Source organism: Falco naumanni, chromosome 5, assembly GCF_017639655.2.
Source record: "Falco naumanni isolate bFalNau1 chromosome 5, bFalNau1.pat, whole genome shotgun sequence".
In the NCBI taxonomy this organism is placed as follows: domain Eukaryota; kingdom Metazoa; phylum Chordata; class Aves; order Falconiformes; family Falconidae; genus Falco; species Falco naumanni.
The window spans coordinates 23,583,694-23,605,351 of NC_054058.1; the positions used below are offsets into that span (position 1 = coordinate 23,583,694).

Here is a 21,658-nt window from a genome sequence, read left to right on the forward strand (position 1 = left end):
AAAAATTAACATCCATAATTAATCCAATCATTAATTAGCTGTCACTCATTTTACAAGGAATTAAGATGCACCGAGGTCACTGCAGGTAGAACTTGGTGTAAAACTCAGGGATCCTTCAAGGTGCAAACTTTTAGATGAGGGAGTATCCTCAGATTATGTGCTTGTATATCCATTTGTAAATCCTGTGATGCATTGGCTAGAGGAAGTGCAAAACTGTAGGAGTCTTATTATCAGAATGTTTTATTATACTAGTCTTAATGTTTTATCTTGGCTAGTAGGAGTAGCTGCTTTAAGGAGATGTCTCAGAAAGCATTTGAAAAGGCAGAGCAAGGCAGAAAAGACAACCCTCTTCTGTGAAAGAGCTGAAGGCTCACCCTATGTGTTAATAAGAACTTGATTTAATAAATTAGCTTTCAGGAAGCACCTTCCTTTTTTCTGGTAAAACATTAGTACCTTTGGGGGAGGATGGATTCCTTGTGAATTTGCTAATAACATTGCTTTCAGCCTTGAAGTCATCAGCTTGAACCCAGCCAAATTCAGTAGAGGTTAAAAGCTGTTCCAGCCTAAATGTATGTTTGGCACTCTGTAGAAAATGCTTGCCTGGGAGTGGCAGAGACCCCTTGGTTTGTAGCATGCCATGGAGGCACCAGAGGTAACTTTAAAGAAGCTGCCTAGGATGGCAGAAACAGCCTAGTTGGTGTGGCCTGGATTCAGCCTGGCTAGTTTCTTTCTTAGACTTCACAGTCTGCAGTGCCTCTGTCAGGATCTCATCTATACGCCCTGACTGGCATATTCCACAGAGAGCCCCCAAATTGCATATCAAGCACAGCCTGAGCTGCCTGGTTGCTTTACAATGAGCTCCAATGCCTGCAGTCCGCGGTTAAAGCTTACTGATAGGGCCACAAACACAGGGAGCTTGCCCTGAATAGAAACAGGAGGATTCACTTACTGAAGCATCTAAACCAACACATTTCCCCAGCACTACATCCACACAAAATCGTGGATTAAGGGAGTACAAATGCGAAATCAATTTCTTAAGCAGGTTGTTTGTTGTTTTTTTTTTTTTTTTTTTTTAAATTCATATAAAGAGTCTTATAAAACTTGTCAGCTGTGACTGAGGAACTCCTAACTGGATCTATTCAAAGCCTCAACTTCAAGCACTGCAGAAAGATTTAACAACTAGGTAACAAGCGTGGGAAAAACTGTGTGTGGGGAGGTTGGATGCTGAGTTTGTAGGTGTTGCAGACTGAGAAGCAGGATGCAGAGAAGACAAAAACAGAGCCTATGAGAAATACTGCCGTTGGCTACAGATCTCACAGAGTGAAATAAACAAGGGCTGATGCAAAGAACATGAATTATTGGAATGTATGTATTTCTTGAGCTGTGTACACAAATTATACAGTTGCAATTTTCTGCTGGTTTTCATAATAGAAACACTGTAGGTCAAATTTGTCCTAATGTACTTTCAGTAAACTAATGATTAAGCTCTAGAAATGTGCTCTATTTCTTACCCAAACATTTCTATCTTCCTAGTCAACAGAATTCCCATACTAGATGATGAGTGACATACCTATGCAACAGTCCCAGTCTCCTGGAATCCTCTGGAGAAAAACTAATTCACTGCGAAAGGTTTCTTATGCTGTTTTTCAGCTCTCTCACAATGCTGAAGACGAGACATCTCAAGGAACTCTGAGTTAGTAACTGTGCAAAACTGAGGGTCCATTCTTGTGGTCCCCATTATCACTGGCCCTGTGTTTTACCAAACAGCAATTCTTGCCAGCTGGCACTAAGAGCGCTTCTCCTGTCACCCATGCAATGAGCAAACCATTGGCTGCTCTAGAATTCTGCACTCTGAGACAAGGTACACTACTAAATTAATTCAGGAGGAGCAGAAACACAATCAGTAGGACAGCTCACTCCACTGGAGCTAGCACCTGCCTTCCCAGTCTGATGCAGCTCCACCATAGGCCAGCTGTCCCTGTTGGTGTGCTTGAACATTGACTTCTAAACACACTGCCTTGAGGTATCCACAGTCATCTGCCTACTGTACTTCAGGAATAATTTGCAGTAATTCCTGCTACTCCTAATTTAAAAACCTAAATTTAAATCTGAATTGTATTACTCCTTCTAATTCTGCTTTAACACATTTACTCCACGTGTAATATCTCCCCCTGTACTAATCCTTCTTTCTATTAATGCTATACAACTTTTTATTTCTCTATTTATTTCACTCTCTTTCCCTTTCGTACTGGGGTCTAGACTGTGCCCAATCTGGCCTGAATCTCTGCTCCACTCTTCAAATTTATAGTACACCTTGCCAATCCTACTTCGTTGTCCCTATTGCCTCCTGAGTCAGGGCACAGGCAGATATCTATGACTCAGAGGCTACAAGTACCATATGCTTTTTTGGCTGTAACTCATTATTGACCTGGAGAGGTGGGCAGGGGGGAAGGGGAGGAAGCCTGTTCAGAAATATCGCCAATGATAAGACACAGAAGAAAGGTAAAGGCTTCTGATGGACCGTTCTATTATCCTCTACTAAGGAAAAGCCCACAACCTATATAAAATGTGTAGCTTCTTCTATAGACTCTTTCTAGGTTTTCAGCTAATTGTTTTCCAACTGTAAAAGAGCTAGGTGGATGTTAAGCTACTGACATAAAACAGTAGAAGCCGGAGTCCTTCTACCCTGTATTTACATGGGAAAATCTGCTCTTCAATGAAAACCTCTGGGAAAAGATTACAGTAGGTATGGTGGAGTGGTTCGTTCCTTGTCTTCTTAGTAGGTGATTCAGCTGAAATGCATGCTCCAAGCGTGGTAGAAGAGAATGCTGTGCTAACAGAGAAATCAAAGTTTGGATGGTATAAAAATGCAAGAGGGCTAACCTCTGGGGGCACTAAAAATTTCACCACTTTTTTTTTTTTTAAATACAGAAATCAATCTTATTTCCTTCCAGCTAGCTATCTGCCAGTCTAAATTCATGCCCTATTTTCATTTGGAAATAGTACTTTCCATTGATGAAGCACAATTAACAGCATCTCAATTTCTGAATTTCACTTGTGATATGACTACACCTAAACTAAATTTATCTGACAGACATGAATGATAAAGCAGAAAACAAATCTTTGGCTCATATGGACATGTATGTATGGACACCCTCCACCTGTCGCAGCACTCTCCAAACTACCAGCTACAACAAGGTCTTTTACCATCTCATACCAGCATACTCTTCATGTCAGTCTCTCTGCTGACTTCTCCTCACCTCATCCAGGATGCATGCTCTCTCTCTTCTCCCTACTTCTTCCTCGGCTGCTCTCTCTTCATTGGCTCTCAACCACTTAACTTAACCAGCCACACCTGCATCTTATCTACATCGGCCAACCCACAGCTGTATATTATCAATGCTAATTAACCCAGCTTCATTCCACTACATCCAGCTTTTTTTTTTTTTTAACATTTACTTGTGAAGTATGACGCTAGCTTCACTGTTTTTCTTTCTTATATTTTACTGTTTCCCTTTTGACATCTGAAATCTGAAAAAGGTTTTTGCTTTGCTAGATGACCCCAACAGCAGCATGATAAGGCTGTAACAGGCTGTAACCTGCTCTACAGCTCCTCATCTCTTCCTCTGTGGGGAGGCCACACTGATTTTTGTATCACAAGAAAAGAACTTGTCAAGGGCTTCCAGAATATAAAGAGAAAACAGAGGGCTTGGTATTTCTAAGACCAAATCTCAGCAGAAAAACGTAGCTGGAAGAATCCTCATAGGTATAAAGAAATAGTAAAATACAATGATGGTTTTTTGCAGTGTTTTACAGTTCACCTGGATTCATGAGTGTGAAAGTGTTTGGGTCTGCTCTTTAGAAACTCCCCACAGGTCTTCAGAGAGACATACACTGTGACCACATCCTCCAGTCCGCTCTGAATTTCAGATCCTTTCCAAATACCTTCACTGCCTACCTTCCCAAGTAAGACTGCCTTTGGCAGAAGCTATGGGCCCTTGGAGGGTGACTGTGCTTGGCAGAAAAACCACAGCACTGCCAGGAAAGACAGATATTCTCCTAGCACAACATTGTCAAGTTAGTCTTCTCTCAAGAGAAATTTCTTCCAACAGCCTAATATTAAAGGATATCACTGTTATATCTGAAAGTTTTAATGTTTTCCAAAAAAGGAACAGTAAAATTGAAGGAAACAAGAAACAAGAGAAATTTCCTCCAACAGCCTAATATTAAAGGATATAACTGTTATATCTGAAAGTTTTAATGTTTTCCAAAAAAGGAACAGTAAAATTGAAGAAAACAAGAAACAATTTGACTAATCATTAGAGTTTGTGGGTTGTGCCTCATTAGGCAGCTTAGGGGTATGATCTCTACTCTTAACTAATAATGTTCTTATTCACAGAGCCTCTGATTGATACCCTCACACAGACATTTTTCTTCAAAGCAGCATTTAATGGTGCTGCTATAGAAGGGTCATAGGCTATTTAAAGATAAGCTAGAATCAAGCTTTAAAAGACTTAGCTGATGAATAAGCAGATCTCCCACACTGCAAGAACGATAAGCTGTTACAAGCTGACAGGTCTAAAGTCCATCCTTTCCCCAGAAAATGTAGCAGTTGTGTTTGGTGCTACCCTCTGCTGCTGCTGTGTGTTCCTGTGGCCTTGTTAGAACCACTAAAATCTCTTCAGACACCAGAGAACCTATCTTCAGAAGGTAGAGGAAAGTATACAGGCACATTGCTATAAACATTTTTGATAGAAACTGAGGCTCCCCTCTAGACTTTATGCTTGATTGTACACACGTCCATTTTCCTCTTACTCTATTGACTTGTATGTTTTAACAAAAAGGTAGCCAACTGTGCTGTATTATCTCTTCAAGATATATGTGGTAAGCAATGTATACTAGGTGGATTTTGAGACAAATGAAAGATGTAAGACCTGTCGTCTTTGTGCTCCTTTGACTTCCAACAGTACAGGAGAAGTACTTCCTACCTAGCCTTTCTATTTTTTTTTTGTAGCAAGGACAATTGTCGTTGGAAATGAAGATGATTCCTAAGGTACAACAAGCACAAATGGCAATTACCACAGTCGTTTTGGGACTTGATGCTTCCAGTATGAGTCCCACACTATCCTTTGCCCCACATACCAAATAAATCCCTCTGCCCAGTGCTACAGCTGTGTCCAAACCACTCAGCTTTCTCCAATAGCTCCATCAATAGGCAGAAAAACATACCTCAAGGAAATGTTGTTACCAGCACTTGTTTCTTTATCCTCTCTCTCTCTTTAAAATTTATTTTAAACCTTTTCCATGGGACTTCCCCCCTGACAAAATATTCAAATACACTGAAATTTAAACATAATGTCATTGAGGGATTTCAGATAGCCCCTAGGAAAACAGGACAGGGCAGAAGAGGAACAGATGGTATCACCATGTAGATTTTGCAGAGGGGATGTGGAAAGAAAAAGCAGTGCACCAGCCTAGGCTGTGGCACTGTGCGAGTGATTTTAAACAGATAAACATCAAAGAAACCCATCTGGCCTTGAAGTGAAATCTGTTACTTGAGATTGTTACTATTTAACTGAGACCTTGGGGTTTTGGCCACGTTTATTATTCTCATGTAATCCCTCCCCAGTTACATTTTTTGTTCCCCATCAAGTCACTGAGAGCTGCTGGAGGCATGAGCAGATAGAAGAGCTCAGAGCTCCAGTTTCTGTCATTGGCAATGGAATTAATTTCAGTATGAATATCATCTTGCTGATTAACTGCCCTAGTAGGAAAATTGAAAAGGACTGTACTTAAACTAGATAGAAAGCTGTCCTGTGATTTCTGGAGCCTTGTTCTTTTACATTCTAATGGAAGAAGAGGAGGTAATGTGTCCTTTCTTTAAAAAGTCTCTTTCTCATAAAAATGAAATGAGAATAACCACATTCACAGGACTTTTTTCTCCAATCTTTCTTCAACTCAAGCAGCAATTCCCAAGCGGGTGAGATATCTGAGGGCATTCAAAGGCAGAACCAGCTACAGAATTGGACACTGATGTCAGTGGAGGGGCTGGGGATTTTACAATTTTCAATTACTAATTTGTTGTGGGATCCTCTGGCTGCAGGAACAAAGGAGAAAGATGACTGGGTACTGCCATAAGAAGTGTTACACCCATGTGGAGGCAGAGAGGTCTTGGGACTAAGAATAGGTTCCAGCTTGTCCTCCCTCCCCCTCACTGGGAATTCTCCTTCCACCCACTTTTCCCCATGATGATGGGAAGTGGGAGGGATTGGGTAGCACACTTTACTGACATAGCTTTCCAGGTCCACCACAAAAATGGTCAAGAAGCTAGATGGACTTTTGTATGGGGCAGAATTTATGAGGAGGTTGTGATGACTGAGAGTGTCCCTTTTGACAGCTTCCCAAGGAGCTGATGCAGGCTTTCCTTGGTAAAGAAGTGAAAAACTGCAAGTTTTTGTGGGCGATGAAACTCTTTGACAATGGAGTGGTAGGAGGATGGGACAAATTACTCAGGTGAAGAAATACTTGTTCTTTTTGTCTTCAGGGGTAGTTTATCCTTCACCTCTTCCCTTCAACAATGACAATACAACCCCTTTGCTTATCTCTTACTCTTAGTTAGAAAATGAAGAAGGAGCTTGACTTTGCTTTTATTCAAATAAATTAAATGCCAAGCTTGAAAAACACAGAGAGGAATAAGGGGATTAGAAATGCTGCAGCTCAAAGTGACAATTTGATCTACAATAGTAAAATTAGTCTTTAAAGAGGTTAAAATATTAAAAGGGTCAAAATGAAAAATGTTGAAATCACCAGCAGAAAAGTGCAATCAAACTGAAGACCTTGTATCTGTTTGTATGAAAAAGTATGAAAACCTGGGATTTAAATTTTTCATCCATCTTTGAGAATGATAAATATCAATAAATGTTCACAAGATGGCAAGATTTATTTGTCATCCAATCCAATCTTAACTGAAGGATCCCATCTAGATATTCTTTTTTTAATATTCTCACAGATTTACAAACAAAGGGATTTTCTTCCAGTTAAGCACATTCAGGCATTTGACTTTACCCAACAGCCTTCCGCTGCTTCCCCTTTTTATCCCTGTTGTGAAAAAGCAGTTTCATTTCCATGCCTTGCAAACCATTAAAAGCCTTGGAAAAGGCTAAGCAGCAAGGAATACCAGACAGAAAATGTACATCAACGGATTGCTAATCCTTAATATTTACCTCAAGGTAAATCATCGCTACACACTGAAATTAGCATGAATCAAGTTACACCTGCAGAAGACCAGCGGGTTAACTGTATTTTTAGGTTACACAGTAAAACTTGGTTAAACTTGCAAAGACTTATAGGGGTGTTAACAAAGGAGGGACAAATGGTGGTTGCAGGAGGAACATGATGTATAGCAACCTCTAACATCACCCATACGTAATGTACCAGGCATTCCCCCACCCTCAGGCTCCTAAATGTTGCCAGTATCCCCATGCGGGCAGTGCATTCAAAGACAAAATGTCAGTACTCACCCTACTACCACAATTATAAAATCTAGTAAATTCCAGCCATTGCGGAGGTAAGCGTTGGGGTGAAAGAGAAGTCCGTATGCTATTACTTTTAAAAATGCTTCCACTGTAAAAATTATGAGAAAGAGATACTCCACTCGTTCCTGGGGAAGAGAACAAGAGAGACAATGGTTAGCAAGAGTGACAAACCATGGATAAGGATGTTTTCTTCTGTCACAGTCCACCCGTGCAGCCTCCAACTCACTGACTCGCCACTTGGATTCATCTAACACGCGTGGCTTGCCAGAGCGCTCTTCTCCTAACCCTTGCACAGTGCAGCCAGTCTGACAGGACAGTGGCAGTAAATTTTGGTTAAGCTCTGAGATTTGCTGCCTTTGCCTTGGCAGGGACTGACCACTGCAGAGTCCTGTGTGAAGGAGGAGGGGAGATGGTCAACAGGCATGTTCGAGCACTCAGCTCTCTACAGAGTACATTGCCAAATATTGTCAGCCATCAGAATCAACTGCATCCAGTCCTCTTCTGCCTCTGAAGGGGAAACATTGCTGGATGCAATACTTCAGAGAGAGAGGGGGAGAAGTAAAGAGAAGGGCCCACCTGAGACTAACGCATGTGTTAAACTGTGCCACCTTCGGGATTCCCTTTTCTGTTGCTGGGGAATAGGTAGGCTGAATATTGGTGATAAATGATTTACAGATCAGGCTGACTAATGCCAGAGGCTTTTAGTCATTCCACCAGAAATGTACATGTCCCTGTGAAATGCAGGCTGCAATTAAGCATATCCAAACAAAGTCACTTCCAGTGACAGTACAGTCTGATTCAGGACAAGCAAGCAGGCTTTTGGAGTTGGTACATAGGCTCCCTGTCTCTCATCTCTGGTTTTTAGCCCCAGTGTGGAATAAGAATAGCAGTGTTGCAGAAATGGTAGGAACGTCCACGTAAGTAGGAGGGAAACTGCAGCATTAGGTAATCACTACAAAAGTGCTGCATGGCAAGCTGAGTGGGAAAAAACCACATAAAAACTAGATGACAGCAAAAGAACACTAGATCCCTACAAAATTAAACTACAAAGTTATTAAAAGTTCACATTAAAGAAATAAAAGTCTAAGATAAATACAAATTAAAACACCCCAGGCATTTCTGGTCATATCCTTACAGGATACCCATCAAGTCTATCAGGCAGGTAACTACTTTATTTTTCTTTTCAGCTCCGAACTGCAATTGCTCTGTTCCTATGGCCAGTTGAATGCATGTATGACACTTTCATATGACACAGCAATACAAAATGTATTCCATCAATCATTCCATTGTTTGACAGCTGCCCATTTGAACATCTTTCATTCAGCTCCAGGTAATTAACAATTCAATAGCAACCCACTGATCAAAAAAGGCAATTTCCAGTTCATCTGCATGTTTACAATAACGTATTACTTTACAAGATTGAGAATTTCCATCTGACAGTAGCAGGCACATGTTTGTGCTTTAAAATACTGTTGGTTTCCCTCAGACAATGCTTTCACAATGCCTGCAGTATTCCCCAGTGCTTAGTATGGGGAACACCTAAAAAAGAAAAAGTATCACTTTGTAGTTATGTGATCCAGTCGTAAAGCTTTTGAACATGCCCACGGCACGAATTTGTCCATCGTTGTCCTAAGTGGAGACAAGTCAGCACACTAAGCATTTCCCTACCCTTGAACTCAGGGAAGGAAACAACAGTATACAATACTAGTGACTACTATGTCCCCAGCTCTACAAACAGTATATGCGTTATTTTACTTAGCACAGGAATTGGCATGTAAGTGCTAACAACCAGGAGTCTGGCCATGGGCTTGGCCATGGGCTTGGCCACAGAAAAAAGCTCCAAAATGGCCTGTGTGTCCCTAGAAGGGACTAACCTGGCAGCCCTCCACCTTCCACTGCTGCTGACAACTGAAGGGGTGCTCGTTGATGTACAAATCATACAAGTCAAACAGACCCAAACAATCAAGCTCTATGCGCACATTTGTCAAGTAAGATGAGCTGTCACAAAACCTCTTAAAAACCCCTCAAAACAAGGCACAAAACAGTTGTGTGCTGGGAGGTCTATGCGACACCTTTCTGGCTGCCCCGGGCCTCTCCCAGCCCGGCGCGAGGCTGGGCGCCACCCCGCAGAGGCCTGCAGCCGCCATGCCTCCCCGCCGAGGGGGCAAGGTCAGGCCTCTTCAGAGCCTGGAGAAGGGTGGAAATGGACTCGGGGGGGGGAAATACCTGCCCTGAACTGAGGCGGGAGTAGGGATTGCTGTGCCTGGGATAGAGATGGTCTCACTAGGGATGAATGAATATATTTTAGGATGGAAACAAAAGGTTTCTCTCACTGCAACCCAGCCCATCGGTGGGCCTCACTCCCTGTTTCAGCCAAGGACTTCCCACAGCTGTGGGCAAGCTCCCTCCCCCCTCCCCCCCCCCCTTCCCCCGCCCCTAGGAAGGGCCACAGCAGGTCCAAGACCACGCTCTCATTCGGACTGCCTTCTAGGTTACCCTGTGCACTCAATTCATCCATCATCCCACTCTGTAAACAGAGACATGGGCTCATGGAGAAATGCTGCACACCCTAAAAAGCAGCCTTCCCCTAAAGCCTTCCGTGGCAGTCACAGCCAAGACTGGTGCCAGGGGATGCTGAGAACCCCACCCTCTTGTTTAATTAAACTCCAGGTCCAATCTGAAGGGGATTGGCAGCACAATTGAAAAGGAAGGCCTAGAGCTGATCCTGCGCTCAGTGTTTTAACAGCAAACACTGCCCTTGAGGTCTGGACACCCTGGGACAAATGCTGCTGCCAGCTCTGCCTGGTTCTGTGGTTCTGTGGCCACAGGGCTGTGCAGGCCTGCCTGGCCAGAACAGCCTTTTCCCACCACAAATTTCATTGAAATATCTGTACTAATGCAATCAAAAGTCCAAGAAAGCAAATACTCAAGAAAATTCTGGAACAACTTTTTTTTGTTTTGGTTTGGTTTGGGCTTTTTGATTTAATATTTAATACTGCACAGAGCAGGCAGTTTTTCAACAACTAACAGGTTCCATTTGGTTCGGTTTAGGAGCTTCATACTTTTTTGACTCTAAAGATGCTTATGGGACTACAGACTCCTGTTTTGTTATTGTAATAACGCAGTTTGTTGAACCATGTAATTGAGGTAATAATATGACAAAATATTACACACACATGTGCATATACACACCCACCCACCTCTATACATATACAACTACAAGCTGTTTGAATAAATTCCTTACAATATCTGGTTGAGGTGGAAAGATCCATAAAAAATAAAATTCTCTAAAAGCCCCAGAAATGAACATAAGATACAGAATGCTGAGCAGAGGAGAGAGATTTTATGATCCTCTGCACTTAAATTAATGATTTCAGGATCTAAAGCTGAAGGAAAAATACTGCCGAGATTAAACAGTGCAGCTACTTCAAGACCATTTCAGTGCAGCTACTCCTGCTTAGACTCGAGCAGAATTTGAAAAGCCTGCTAATTAATTTGTGTTCCCTTTTCTCCTTATACTATAAAACTCAAGAGCCTTTATGAACACAGCGTAACTCAATAATGATGTAGCATAACTGCGTTCCCAAGAACCTGGGCTGCAGTCCCAGTTCTGATGCCACCCAGCCTGATGAACTTACCAACCTGACTCAACCACTCCTGCCTCAGGTTAGAAATGAGAGGAAGACCTGTTGTCTCAGCAGCTGCAGAATGATTAATTTGCCTTTGCTAAATGGGCATCTACACTTCTGGCTGCTCATTTGAAGCTTTGCTCTCACAGGTTAGGCAGACAGGGCCCCAGTGTTTCAAGCTCCCAAGTGACATAGCACTGCAAAGTATCCATAACCTGCACTCTCTGAGAAGCCAGTTTGGTGCCATTTCCAGAGAAACCAAGCCAGACAAAAATTGGCATTTCTCTTGGAGGGCGTTCCCTGCTGATGGGGAGGGAGGGAAGTGCCCACTAGCTTTGTGGGAGGGAAAGGAGACAGCAACAGCATTGCCCCTTGAAACACAAATCCAAGCCACAGCATCAAAAGAGAGGGAGCTTACTTTGGAGCTGTAAGAAAGAGGGAACAGTATCTTTTTTATTTGTGTCTTAGAGTTGGGAACCATGCTGACTGGCTGAGACACGTGAAGCATGCTGCACATGGCAGAATTACAAAGCAGGAAGTTCCTGCTTGGGAAACAGTGATGATGATGTTTTGAAAACCAGAGAGAAACCCCCAACAATATATGAGTGGAAGAAGAGGAAGGACAAAAGCTTTAGAAAACTGGCCAGTCTGGAGCATACACATGTTCTGGGACTGGCTTTACCACTGGTTTTTTGTGTTTGTTTTGTTTTGTATAGATACAGGACATGAGCGTCAGCTACTTGGGCTGATAGATTAGTTGTCACTAACATTGCCAAGAAACAAACTGTACATCATCATACTCTTAACAAAGAAACAAACATTAACTTACCGTTAAGGCTCTAAGATATATTTCCAAAAAAGGATACTGTATTAAGTATAAAATCCCTCTAATCCCATGTGCCTTCTGAAGAAGTCATAGATTTTGTTTTGTTTATAATTTTTAAACTGTACCTAATGGCATCCTGGGTTCATAAAAGGAATCTGAAAACAGGAAATGCAAGGAAATTACTGTAAGGTGCCATGAGGCTTTTCTTGTCAGGAGAGCAGTAAGTAGACCAGTGCTGTTTCTGAGAAATGGTTCTCAGAATGATTCACTTTATCTTGATCCTAGCTCTCCAAACCTCACTCACCCGGCAGCACAACTAGGTTATAATTTTCTGTGCAAGAGTTAGTCAAGGCTCAAATAACAATCAGGTTCTTGCACCTCATACACTCCATTCTAAAGAGTTTACAGTCTCAAATTCAGTCACTAAAGGTTTTCTCAGACTTTGCTGTCTCTCTCTGCTTGCACTCTTCTCAGTTTGTTACAAACCATGTTTCAAAACCTAGAGCTTATATATTTGAAGTAATGTGCAGCAAGCCCTGCACAGCTAGAACCTTTATGAAGCTGCCTGTCTGACCTTACATGACGTTACGTCAGTGTCTGAGTTATTATTCCCTAGTGCTTCCTTAAACATAAGAGAATACATTTCTTCAGTAACACAAATGCTCAGCAGTCCAAGGAAAACAGTAGTATTTTAAGGGCCTCTGTCATATAGGATGTTTTGCAGTAATAGCTCTGAAAGATACAAGTCAGAGTAGAAGCGCTCAAGATTTTTTCCTAGTAGGGAAAATGGGCAGTAAGGAGACTAAACTGCAGTGCTGGAAAACGTGGCCCAGAAGTTTATGAAAAAAGGCTCCATGTTTTTTGATTACTAGTTATCATCACATCTGAGATATGGATATCCTTACTGTGTGAATACGATGACCTGGAGGCTGCTGTTAGCATCAGTGACTTTGACCTTCAGTGAGGAAGAGACACATGTGTGCACTTAAAAGGATTAATTCAATAAAGCAGATGTTAAGACAGGTTTGTTGACAATGAGTTACTTCTGAATGTACTCAGTTACTCAGGAAACATTTTCAGCTAAGTATGTGTGAAAATAGTACACAAACACATGAAGGAATAAAACTTAAATGAGAGAACATGTTTGGATTTTTTTCCTTCCTTCTCCTTAAAATTAATGCCACTGCAGAAACAAGTGGCCATATCCATTTCTTTGATAAATAGGAAGGGATGATAAGAGAGCATGCTGTTGAACATAACTCTATTTGCTGTTACTGCTGATTCTAAAACATAACATTCCCCAAAAAGAATATTCCTAAAATTTGAGCAAAAGAACACTGTCTGATTTTACCTGACAAGGATAAAACAAGCCCCCAAAAGGAAGTGGATGACTAGCATTCAACTAAAAACCCACCATGTTAGAAGGCAGAACAGCTTCTGAAAGGTTACATTCCAAATATGATCATCATTGCCCTCTCTCCAACTAAAGGCAGTGTCTATATAATGTCAGGGTTTACAATGAGCAGTTAAATTCACACCAAGCACTGAAGAAATAAAACCTTTTAACTAACACCTGTGAATGGGAGATACTTTTATATACAGCTACTTTAAAGGTGTCCAACATGGGAAGAATAAACCAGAAATCTCACTAATCTGAAATAAAAAAACTATAAAAAAGGAACGTAGTGCAGGCTAGCCTTCAGTACTGCCCATGATGCATTTAAAGAACTTGTAGAAGAGAAGACATTAATAGGTTTGAATGATTACAGACCTGATACACATGCCTTATATTCAAGAGTTCCTTAGCGAATCAATGAATACTTCATCCATAGCTCTCTTGTGGGATCTAGACTAAGCTCTTGTTTTTCTTACAGCACTTTGGCAGGGATCAGCTTGAATTTATTTATGGGTTCAGTGGAATTATGTTTTGTGTCAGAGTCCAACTGTAATACAAAGCCAAGGCACAAGGGGGTCAACCCCCTGTGCTAGGTACCTTGTACAAACACACTTTCCCTTTCAGTGAGCCATATGTTCCTTATTCACTCAAACTAAAGTACAGCTATGAATGACATTACTGTTCTGATGTACTATCATGTCACTTTCATTTTTTACTAACATTAGGTGGAGAAACAAGCTCCAGCTATACATAATCATGTAATTATTGGAAATCCTACATTTCAGAAGGAATTGACATACCAATATCATTTGGACCACAGCAAAAGAGGAGTATTACTTTGAAACCTTCATACTATACAAGATTCTGAGCAACTTGATTTAATTTTGAAGATAGCCCTGCTTTGAGTTGGAATTTGGACTAGACAACCCACAGAAGTCCCTTTCAACCTATATTTTTTCTAAGACTATATGCATATTTTATAATTCTAAATGCACCTCTATTCCTCAGAATAATCCAGCAAACTCACTCTTTCCTTTCCATTGCACATCAATGTTTCCCAGTGGGATGCCTCATTCTCCACAACAGACATGGTCAAGCATGTGCCTTTCTGGATTCATATAAAGGATTATGCATCCATTCAGACTTAAAATTTGGACTCCAATGCTGACTAGATAATGTCTTACTTATGTAATATTTTTCTATATGGTCTCTGTCTAGCAGTAGCAGAAATCTCTTGGGTGTCGTTTCTCAAGTTTTCTTCTTTTTTGGACTGAAACAGAACAATAGGATCCTGCCTATATATGAATTAAACCCAGAGAATGTGTTCCTTATGGGCTCAGTTTTTCTTTGGCATGACCAAGAATTGAAGCCATTCAGACAGGCCATGTATAAATATTCCAAACTGAACAGCTCTGGAGGCAAAGAATGTCATACCTTAGTTTCTTTTGTTTTGGTCCACTACTCTGATTAAACTGAAATGAACTGTTACTTTATATTCTGATCAGACCAATAAGAGATTACTCTTCTAGGAAGAAGCAACATTAGGGAAGGCAGCATAAGGCTTATGACCTAGAGTACCTCATTTAGGATCTCTGGATAGAAATTAAAAGCTGGCTAGGTGTTGTGGGTTTCCCATGATTAGGAATTAAATTCACCCCGGAAGAAAGCTTTTACTAGTTTCCTTTATGCAGTTTCAAAGGCAGTGAGGCAGTCCAGTGTCTTCTCGCAAAGTCAATACAGCCATTTGAAACATCACATTGTCCATCTACCAGCTGCTGATTAAGGACAGGGTACCAGAAGAATCCATTTAAATCAGAGCAGCCCCAGTATGACAGCTGTATCTAACAGATCATCATAAGGCATATCATGTCTCATCCAGCTTCCAAAATGACCCAAATAAGTTAGAAATTGGTTACTCACCATGCTCAGGTGTTTGAACTTGATCATGTATGCAATGAGATATACAAGCCTATTAACCATAAAATATTTCAGTGCTCCATTTTATTATTTTTTATTATTATTAATAATAAAAAACCAGTCCTCTCTAGCACAACCTAACCTTACTATGCTCAAAACCATGTTAGTGTTAAATATTAAGCATTTTGTTGCCAGACAGAACAGTAAATATATATCCCACTTTAGGAGGAATTCTAAAAAAACGACCTAATTAAATATTGACTCATTAGGACAGTTTCTAAAAGGTCTTCTTTACAGCCCATCATCTAAGCAGCATACACAAGCACGCTTGTTTTTGGAAACAAGCTACATGACCTCAGCAATAACCGTTCTAATCATTTTTTTGTTTTGCACCATCTATAAGCTGGTTCCTAAAGTCACAGGTCTGCAGTTGTTCTCATTATATTGTTTTAATCTGATCATCATTACACAATCAGTGCTTTCAGTGCATTATTTTTCAACAACTCTATAAACTTCTTAGTGGTAGGAAAAAAGCTCTACAGAGGCAAATCCCAAGTGTCTGACCGCTGAAAAGAAGTGACCCTGTCCCCATGAGATTTATTAATTTCAAGTCAATCACATGATTTCAGGAGCTGATGACTTTTTAACTGCTTGGAGTCAACATTAGGACAACTGTAGTTTGTCTGCCTTGTAAACTTAGGCTGTTGTCATATGGACAAACACACTGAGGAATGTTCATGCTCATATTCAGCCATCTTCTCTAAGAAATCACCAAGAATTGGGCCCCAAAATGAAGGACTGAATTTCCAGCAGAGCTCAACATGAGGATAGTGAGTTCCTTTGGAAGTATACCCATAACAAGACTTTCTGTGTGCCAATGGTTTTTACAATGCCCTCATGAATAAAGGGTGTGGAGGAGTTACATTCCATACACTTAATTTAATGAAGCATCTTTTCTCTCAGAAAGCATTTTTTATTTTTTTTTAAATGATCTGATCCTACAAGGTTTTGAGTAATTCTAGTACATGCCAGGTTAGACTAAAATACAGTCTGAATCAGGGAGAATTTTTCTACTAATTTTAACATGGAAAGTATTATCTTCTCAACTAGGTAAGTCAGTAATTGTCTCCAGGCTGAATTCCCTGTTTCTCTTCATCCTCTTTATAACTTCTCAGGCAACACTAAAGAATTAGAAACCTTTCCTAAACTGCCTTGCAGGAGGAACCCCAATTTGAAGGGGGCACCACCACATACTGAGGTGACAGAATGACTGGTATTGTCTCTCTTGCGCAAGCCCTTGGCACAGGGCATGGTTTATAGAAGAGAAAAGGACTAGCAGGAGAAAGAAGCGAACAGCCAAAGAAAGTATTTGGGGAGCTAGCATGGGATCAGATGTCAGCAAACATTGGCTCCTTGACAAACCATAGTTAAATCCAGCACAATTTAGGCCCTCTGTGAATTACTCTCAACTACTGAGCTAAAAACTAGAGAGCCACAAAAGAACCCCTGTGGAAATCTGGCCCTGAACCTTTGTTTAACAGGCCACTGAGCACAGACTTTTCTCTGACCGGCCACCCAGAAGAGCTCATCAAATCCCACTTTTAAAACATTTCTGTCAAATGCATTTTAATCCAATCGCTCTCGTGCATTTTATGATGCTCTAATTTATGTTTTTAATCTACTACAATTCTTTTAAAATTGTTTGTGCAGTGCAGTGATGCCTGACAGGGAATGCTTTATAAATAAATTGAATTTATGACTATTTATAACCTCTCCTTCTTGAAACTTCTAAGCAAATAAATTGGTCCCACAGTTCAATGTTCTAGGGTTGCGGTCTCTCTGTACACATTCATACAAACACAATATATACACATACATGAGAGAAAGAGAGAGCCATAGCGTGTGTACGTGTGTGTGACCTTTTCTTTCCATGAGTAACTTAAGGGCATATTTAACATTCTGTTCACACTGCTCATGGCAGACATGAAAAACACAACTGAAGGGAACGGAAAACGGAAAGTCCTTGCAGCTTCTCCATCACAGCCTCTATCTTTCCTTTTGTGGGGCAAAGGTTTCCAGTTTTTGTTTACTACCCCTGAGTAAGTTTCTGTTCCTTTGCTTGCTGCTTGAATGGACAGGGCACATGAAATGAGGCAGCTATAAGGACCTTTGACAACCAGCACATAAAACTCATTTTATTTCCTTAATGGAAGTCTAATTGGTAATTAAAAACATGACTGTGACCTGTGCAGTACCCAGAGAATAGAAATGGACTTCATTGTAAACAGATCAAGCTCACAAGGCTGCAGCTCTGCAGAGTAGGAAGATTTCTTCTGGGCAAGGAGAAGTGAAAGAAATGCTCTAGTTTTTAACAGGTTTTGCTAATTTAAGCTAACCAAAAAATCCCCCCCAAACAACTGATATTCTTTGCCAGTTCTGTCCCTCGGTTGACTCCCACCAGCCACTGTGCCGACATTCACTGCAGTGGCTTCTATGTTGAAACAGACCCAGGGACAAGAAGCTGGAAAATGGAATTTGGTTTCTTGTGCCCCCACTTCTCTGTCAGACTGGGGCACGTACTTTCATTTCTTGTAAGATAAATATGTGTTTCACCCTCATAGGTGTGCGTATTGCAGGAGTAATATGCAAAGTAGAAGCAAACTAATAATCTTCCCAAATGCCACCACCTTCTATCCGGTTAGTCTGGGTCTAGGTGTCAACCTGGTGCAAACTCAGCCTGCAGGATGCTAGATCACCCTCATGAAGCCCACAGCAGCATTTGGGTGGGTGCAGAGTAACTCAAGGTCACATCATAACAAAATATTTGGATTTGCTTCAAGCAAGCCAAACACATGGATCTGAGAATGTTAAAACATTTTTGTTCAATAAAAATGTTTAAACATAATAAAACTGTTATTTCTGCACTGGAATTGTCTGAGAAATTTCCTTTAGGGACTGTAAAGAGGGGAAATATCACATATAGAATACTTCAACCTTTTTATTCTAATAGTCAATAAAACCAAATTTCAAAATTTTGGAATTTCCCATGCAATGCCTAGATTTCCACCAGCCTGACTGGCAAACCAGCAGGAGGGAAAATGGAAAGAAGAGAAACAGCTCCAAAATGGGTTAATGCATGCTAGCGCATCTAATTCACTAAAAATAAGGAAGAAGGATTTCTGATGAAGTTCAGGCATTAATAAGGAATGAACGTTGCACCCATGCCACTATTTGCAAATGTAAAGTCTGTAAAGAACTATAGTGAGCTACTAATTTTCATGCCAGAGGACAGGCAGCCAATGTACCTGTGTTTTAATTTACTATGATAAACCCTTAAGACAGAATTTATTCTTATCAGGATAAACTTAAAATAAAAACTAAGAAAAATATTAAACTCTGAATAGTGAAAGGTCAGGAATGTTATTAATGTCCTATAATGCTCTGTAACTAAACTCAGCCTGGTTAGCTTCTGGCTAGTTTGCAAAAAGGCATGCTCTTCTTACATTCCCTAGCTTCAGGGGTGGCTTTATCTCCTACAAGTATTGCAGGCTGTGGGATCTCTGTCTAAAGGGAAAATTAGGTTTCAGCTGGCCTGTCTGAAAAAAGTATCTAAATCCCAACCCACAACCAGAATTCCCTTTCATCACTTATAGTCAAATCCTTATGACATCCATCACTCAGGAGGTCACTCCCAGTGAAATGATCTCTAAGAACTCAGCCAGATCTCCCCTACGTCAGTCAGACTACTGCTTGGGGCTGGCAAGTGTTTTGCCAAATGGGCTTGGATTTCAAAGATTCTGTGTTTACTTGATGAAAATAAGATGTTATACACTTTGTTTTCACTTACTCTGTTCCCAAGGCTCTCTCTCTCTTCCATCACCCCCGGGCTCTAAGCAAACAGGATTCATATTGATCTGCCTGAAAATTATTTTTAATGCTATTAATGTTGTTGGCTGCTCTACTGGATGTCTTCCAGGTTTTTCATCCTGACTAGTTGTTCTGACTGATCTGTAATACACTAAGCCTATCACTTTTGCCTTGCTGTTGGCCAAGTCCCAGCTCACACCACAGAAATAAAAGACAGCTGATGCCTGTACTTGGACTTTGGTGGGGCATAAGTGTTTTCTTGTGCTCGGTATATACCCCTCATAGCCTCACACGCTCTGTATAGTGTCATCCCATGACTTTTTCTGGCTTCTTCCCCCCTGATTTTCCCACTCTGCTTTCTGTACATTATAGATCACACATAGTAAAGCTGGACTCATTGCTGCCAGCGCAGAAGTGCCAGGAGCTGGATGAACTCCTGCATGCTGTTTTAAGGCAATTCTTCTCCTACCATATTGTTATCTCCCAGTCAAACATGCAATGATTCCTGTGTTTAACTAAGACTACCACATTAAATTCAGAAACATCAAATCAAACTACTTATTTAATACTGAAAAAAGTAGTATCTTCAATGAATGATAAGGCATTGCAGGTAAAGCTTTTAAGATCTATTGCACAATAAGCTTAAACTCACTTTAGAAGAAAAAGAAGAGTGTGAAAATACAGAGTTTGCAAATATTTTAAAAACCTCTCACGGAACGGATTTTAAGTGAAGTACTCATTTGGACATCCACCAACCTCCAGAAGGTCTGCATGAGCAAGAATGGAGTAAAAACTGAGAAAGTACAGTAAGCTTAGGCCCAGTATTACCAGAAATATTCTCCTGTAGTAACACTAAATCAAATTGCACAGACTTGGGGGATTTTAGTGTTTTCTAATTGTCTATAAACCATGCTAAGGCACTGTTGTGCTAATGTTTGAGCTCAATGGTGGAACTGATTAAAAACTATAATTAAACGCAACAAGATGCTATTAGTTACAGAACAGCAAAAAGGCTGTAAAAAGGAACAAACACAGAAAGGGTGAAAAATAATTTTTATATTACTCTTTCGTTCTGTTTTAACTCTCTTTGGTGCCCTTAATAACACACAGATGGAAGAAGAACAAATTTAGCAGGTAATAAGCATTGCTCAGTCCACAGTTTGTTCCGATGCCTTGAAAGACTGCAAGAACAAACACAGCAATCTAAAATTTTTTTCATAAACATTTTACGGATGGAAATACTTCTGTTTTGCTGAAATCTTCCCATTTCAGTCCATCAGTTTAAACCAAAATTTTCCAAAATAATTTTATTTCTCTCATAGCCATTCCCTCCTTATAGGATCCATCAGGATTCATGAAGATGTAGAAAAACAGTAAGGTTGCATGTGACAAGGACTTGTCTCAAGCCCCTGAGTGTGACTCCACAAGCTGCTTTCCATAACTTCTCTTTCAACCACACCTGTTGCTTGTGTGTCCTCTGTTTCACTCTCCCATGGTGTCTCACTGCTTTATTTCAAACTCAACCAGATTTCACAAGGAGATGAAAAAAAAAAAAAAAAGTCAGGAGGACTATGAATCCACTGGGCTGTGGCAAATGCCATAAAATAATTAAGAGAAATTCTTTAATTTTAATTAGCTTCCTTTCTGCAATCATTCCCTTCATGAAAAGTTCAATTACCAAGAACTGATGTCGTTACATTCACTGTAGTATAATATGTTTAGTTGGACTGTTACACAGAAAAAGGAAATGACAGTGAAATCTTTTGTATAACATGCCAGATACGAAACAAGTAGGGCTAAATTACTCCACAAGTCTTCTAGAGCTGACTGAAAGGATGAGATTGCCAGGGATAAGTTTGTCTCTCCACCTTAGTGCTTTAGATCTTCAGAAAAGGCTCCAGGGGCTATAGTCAATCACAGACTGAATGTGACTCAATGTCATGCTATTGCAAAACAAAAAAAGCAAACAACATGCTGGGATGTGTAAACAAACGTACAAACCACAAGAAGCAAGAAAAAATCCTTCTGCTATACACAGCAGGAGTGAAAGTTCTGCTGAAATTCTGTGAATGAAGGAATACATGGATGGACTGGAGAGGAACCAGGGGAGAGCAGCAAGGATCTTCTGAAGTGCACAAAAATGATCTGAGAGGAAAGACTGTTGTGAGGCTGTTCAGCATAGAGAAGGCAAGACAAGACAAGGCTATATATAGACTGCTGCAAAGAGGTGGTGAATAACCTGTTTGCCTGCATTCACTTTGGATATGGCAGGAACTAATGGCTTTACACTGGCACAAAGAAGGTTTAGGATGGACATTAAGGAAACCTTTCCTTGGGATGCTGGTATTGGTGACAGAGCTGTGCCAAGTACTTTGCTGCTTACAGTACTTACAACTGAAGTTACAGACTTGAAATCACTAGAGGTTGAATCGTCCTGTGGGGCAGAATGACTAAATGCCCCCCTCCAGGCATTTTCTAGCCCTAGCTT

The 21,658-nt window shown here is 40.6% G+C and overlaps 1 protein-coding gene across 14 annotated transcripts in view; it reads right to left on the reverse strand.

The window, feature by feature from the left end:
- Window positions 1-21,658, reverse strand: part of CACNA1C (calcium voltage-gated channel subunit alpha1 C) — a 441,725-nt gene that overhangs the window by 192,701 nt on the left and 227,366 nt on the right. For all 14 annotated transcript variants that reach the window (XM_040594360.1, XM_040594355.1, XM_040594352.1 and 11 more), the window contains exon 4: window positions 7,521-7,660. In XM_040594360.1, coding sequence (XP_040450294.1) covers window positions 7,521-7,660 — 140 coding nt within the window. The remainder of the gene's footprint in view (window positions 1-7,520; window positions 7,661-21,658) is intronic.